General features: G+C 38.5%; 1 protein-coding gene across 1 annotated transcript; it reads left to right on the top strand.

Moving 5' to 3' along the window:
* Positions 1-1,963: 1,963 nt before the first annotated feature.
* On the top strand, positions 1,964-3,850 carry LOC103461771 (heat shock 70 kDa protein 12A-like). Its single transcript, XM_008404123.2, has 4 exons — positions 1,964-2,245; positions 2,440-2,664; positions 2,768-2,939; positions 3,030-3,850. The coding sequence occupies exons 1-4, from the start codon at positions 1,964-1,966 to the stop codon at positions 3,782-3,784; spliced, it is 1,434 nt and encodes a 477-aa protein (XP_008402345.2). The 3' UTR covers positions 3,785-3,850.
* Positions 3,851-4,613: the final 763 nt, after the last annotated feature.

The following is a 4,613-nucleotide window of genomic DNA, read 5'->3' as shown; positions in this document are numbered from 1 at the left end:
TGTGTATTTAAATCTACAATTTTCACCATAATCTGGATCCACCGTGTCCATCCTCACCATCATTAAACCACAAATCTTGACATTTATTTTCATGAAAAGAGAATCTTTTATTCTATTGAACCTTGATGATCCTGATTTCTAAACTATCAGGTTCAAAAACCTAAACATTTAATCTGTAAAATGGCTGTTTTACACTGATGACAGAAAGCAATGTCATGAACAGATTTCTTTATAAACTGATATCCAGAATAGCATGTATTGCAAAATAAAAAGATTTTGTGAGTTAAATACTTCTGGAGGAGTTAATTGTTTTGTTTTGCCATAATCAGATCTATGAACAGAAATATGGAGCATGAAAAAGAGCTCACACTTTTATTTATATATATACATATATATAACCAAGCATTACACAGACTGAGCAAATATTTATTGGACCTGAGCAGCGAAGCACTGTAAAGACCTATTGGAATCAAAGGATTTCTTATCTTTCTGTCAAGACATAGCATTTTGGAGGCTTAACATATTCAAAAACTCATCACACTTCACCCAAAATTGTCCCCCAATTAAAATGTTCTGATTTCAGTGGAATCGCAAGTGGGCATGGCCAAACTGCTCTACATTGCCCCTAACGTGAGACAGGACAAACCATAGGTCGTAGAGATCTGAAACTTAGTACGTAGGTCGATCGCCCCCAAATCAAGAAAAAGGAGGCAATGCCTAAAATGCACATTTTATCCCAAAAGAGCAAATTTTGGCAACTTTTCAATTTTACTAGCTTCAAAGTTTAACAAACTTCTCATAGAAATTTTGACCTATTGGCTTTGTTCTTGATCAGGATGCAGTTAAGGGGTGGGGATTTAAAAGTTATCAAAAATATTGAGCTGCACCAAACTCACTGATTGATCCTTGTCCACCCCCCAACAAGGTTATGTCAAGATGCACACATGTACATCTTGACATTACTTTAAAAAGTCTATAGGAGCCATGGCCTTAAACCCAACACAAAGTCAGCCATTTTTGATTTTTATACATGTAGTATCTGAGCCCAATAGGTTGAAATTACAATTCAACTCCGCTGCACCCCCCGGGTTATTCCAACAGCTATGTATCTTTAATACATTAACTGCTCTGCACCAGATTTTCTTGTGCATTGTCCCGGACCATGAACACATCAGTGTGTATCACCTAGTGGACAGGTTCAGGAACTGCACAAGAGCATCGACTGTAGTGAAGGGGTGGCTTTATTGGAGTTCCCGTGGTTGCCAAAAGGCCAGAGCAGTGCTGAGCTGCAAGGGCCTCCAATGCTGCTTGCAGCTTTAATTTACCTTGAGTTAGTCCCTATGAAAAATCAGAGAAATCAATAAATCACATTCAGTCCCAAATTCAGGTTTAATCAAAACATTCTGTTTAAATTTCTGAATTTAGATGACACCGAGTTACTCGGTTGTCAACCATGGTTACAGTTTCACATGTTACTCTGCATAAAAAGCTGTCTTGTTGAAAACACAATTCATGAGTCTGTTTTCCTGTAAAGCCTTTTCACTAAAACTAAGATGAATACAACAAAAGACTCAAACTGGCAAAAATAATTCAAATGCATTTCCAATCCTGCAATTTTTCTATTCAGTACAGATTCACTCTATAGGAACATTTGAAGCTTAATAAAATATTATCACTTTAAACTGCAGCTTCAAAATCTAAGTCTTTAGATCAGATTGTTTATTAATTGCTTTACCTGTTGTTGCCTTTCAGTCTTCTCACTGTCCTGTTTTTGTCTAAGTGAATGTGTTGTTCAGGAGTCACATTCGTCTTTAAATAAATGTTGTCTCATTGCTGGGGGGTTGAGGATGAGTGGGGTTTCTATCTTCAGCTTTTTGCACTTAATTCATCATACTGTACCCTGAATCTGTCTCTCAGTGTCTTAGTTGGACCCTCAACACAACCAACTGAAGCTTTTCCTACGATGGGAGACTCTTTGATCATCGCTATAGACTTTGGGACTGCATACAGCGGCTATGCCTTCAGTTTAACCTCCAAAGGAGAGGAAATTGATCCTTATGTGAAGGTCTGGGGTGAAGAAAATGGCCTGGAAACCCCAAGGACTCCCAGCTGCATCCTTTTTGATAAACAAGAAGAGTTTGTGAGCTTTGGTTATGTAGCCAAGAAAGATTACCTTTCAAAAAGGGGCCAAGAAGCGAGAGACATGTTCTTCTTTGAATGCTTCAAGATGGCACTCTATGACAAAGTGAGTAAAATTCAATTAATCATTAGAGGTAAATGAGTTCAAATAAAATTTATTCTATATTACTTTTCTTTCACCTAAATATCAGGGAATACAATCATAAGGCAGAATTTGTGATTGATTTATGTTTCATTTTCATAATCTTGACAAGTGTTGAGATTAAAACACAAACACTAATTATAATCACAATGTTTTAGGAAATCAAAAGAGATCTGATGATCAAAGCAGCCAACGGGAAGTCGATGAAGGCGTTGAAGGTTTTTGCAGAAACTCTGAGATTCCTGAAGGATGACGCTATGGAAACCATCAACTCCAATGCAAAAGGGAGAAAGTTCATTCCCTCTGACTTCACCTGTGTCCTGACGGTTCCTGCCATCTGGGATCCTTCAGCCAAACAGTTCATGAGAGAAGCTGCAACCCAGGTAACACTAAAGCATTTCACTCAACAGAGAATAGAAATTAGATTGTATTCATTTGAATATTTTGGATTTGCTTATTCTAAAAGAGACATGTTATTGATTGCAGGCAGGCATTGTATCAGAGGGAAATGAAGATAAACTAGTGTTTGCACTGGAATCAGAAGCTGCTTCAGTTTGGTGTCAGAAGCTTCCAGCTGAGGGTTTTATCACCCAGAACATCAGCAGAAACACCCTGGATCAGTCTCCAGGAACTCAGTACATCATCCTCAATTGTGGAGGTTCGGCTCTTACCTCTGTTCTTATGACTGGATGTTCGTTTAAATACAGAATTTAAACTACAACTGTAAAATTTCCCTGTTTTATTACAGATGAAACTATTGACATCACTGTTCATGAAGTCCTCGATGGAGGAACCTTAAAGAAGCTGCACAATGCCTCTGGAAACGACCTGGGAGGACAAAATGTAGACAGAAAATTTAAACAGTTCCTCAGAGAGATATTCTGTGATGGAGTCTGGGATGAATTTGAACAAAACTACCCTAGTGAAGTTCAGAAAATAATGTATTTCTTCACACTTTTCAAAAAGCGGGATCAAGATGTAGACATCCCCTGCTCATTTAACCTGGGAAGATTGGCTCAGACTAAAAAGGATATTGAAAAGTTCCTTGAAGGAGTTCAAGGAGCTTCCTGGAATGAAGGATCGATCAAAATCTCCAAAGAGAAACTGAGATCTTTCTTTGACGAGAGTCTGCAGGGGATCGTAAAGAGTCTAGACATTATTTTAAGAAGAGGTTACAGAATTGGGTACATTCTGTTAGTCGGGGGGTACGCTGACAGCCAGATTCTACAGAGGCGCATTACTGAGGAGTACATTGGTGAATGCAACGTTCTGTGTCCATTTAGGCCACAGGAAGCCATCCTGAAAGGAGCTGTGATGTTTGGGAGAAACCCAGCAGTTGTAACATCCAGAAAAAGTGCCTTCACTTATGGACTTGGTATAGCTCAGAGGTTTGATGTGTCAAAACACAGAGCAGACCAGAAATACACAAACCAAGATGGTGAGTGGTGTGACGATGGTTTCATGAAACTGGCAGAAATTAATGAGGATGTTGGTTGGAACTAAATCAAAAGCTTTAGTTTGTTTCCAACAAGCTCCACACAAATAACCATGATCTATTATTTGTATCGTACACGACATAAAGGTCCAAAGTATGTGAATGAGGAGGGAGTAGAGAAAATTGGTGGCTTTTTAATTGACTTCCCAAACACAGAATGTGGCCTGGATTGTGAAGTCAAACTGAATATCAAGTTCGGCTCCACAGAAATGACAGCAACAGCCACCGACATCGATTCAAGTGCAACAAAATTAATAGAAATTTGCTTTGGGATGAGTTGAAATGTGTCAGGCAGCTGCTGTCTCCTAAATTTACAAGAACATCTGGTGGTTTTCATGGTCATTTATCACTCTCTGTCCAAACAGGAAACAACCTGTAAAACAGTGTAATAGAGAAGCAACACATTGTAAAGTTTATATTTTAAATCAAATAAATGTAAGCTCATCTGTGATTTTGACTGCTGATCACTATGCCTTTAAGTCTTCCAATAAACTAACCAAATCTGTACATCTAAAACCTCAATGTCCATGTGTTTCAATAATACGTTTGCATCAACCATTTTAGGACAATAAAAAACAATCATATAAAATAATCACGGAAACGTGAAAAAACTGCTGATAGGTATTTTTCGACAACCTACGTAAAAAGAACCACAGACAACTTTTGTGAGTTTTTACCAAGCTTTCATGAAAGGATAAGATGCAGCGGACCGCTCCAGCGACCTGCCCACCGTGCGTTCTAGTATCTTCCAGTTTGAGCTCGTCTTTTATTATCAAGGAAAAGAGGGAGGATGGGAAAGCAAGATGGGAGAAACAAACTCCTTCTGCACACAGACAG

Source organism: Poecilia reticulata, linkage group LG2 (genome assembly GCF_000633615.1).
Source record: "Poecilia reticulata strain Guanapo linkage group LG2, Guppy_female_1.0+MT, whole genome shotgun sequence".
In the NCBI taxonomy this organism is placed as follows: Eukaryota; Metazoa; Chordata; class Actinopteri; order Cyprinodontiformes; family Poeciliidae; genus Poecilia; species Poecilia reticulata.
This window is presented reverse-complemented; position numbering and strand designations above follow the sequence as displayed.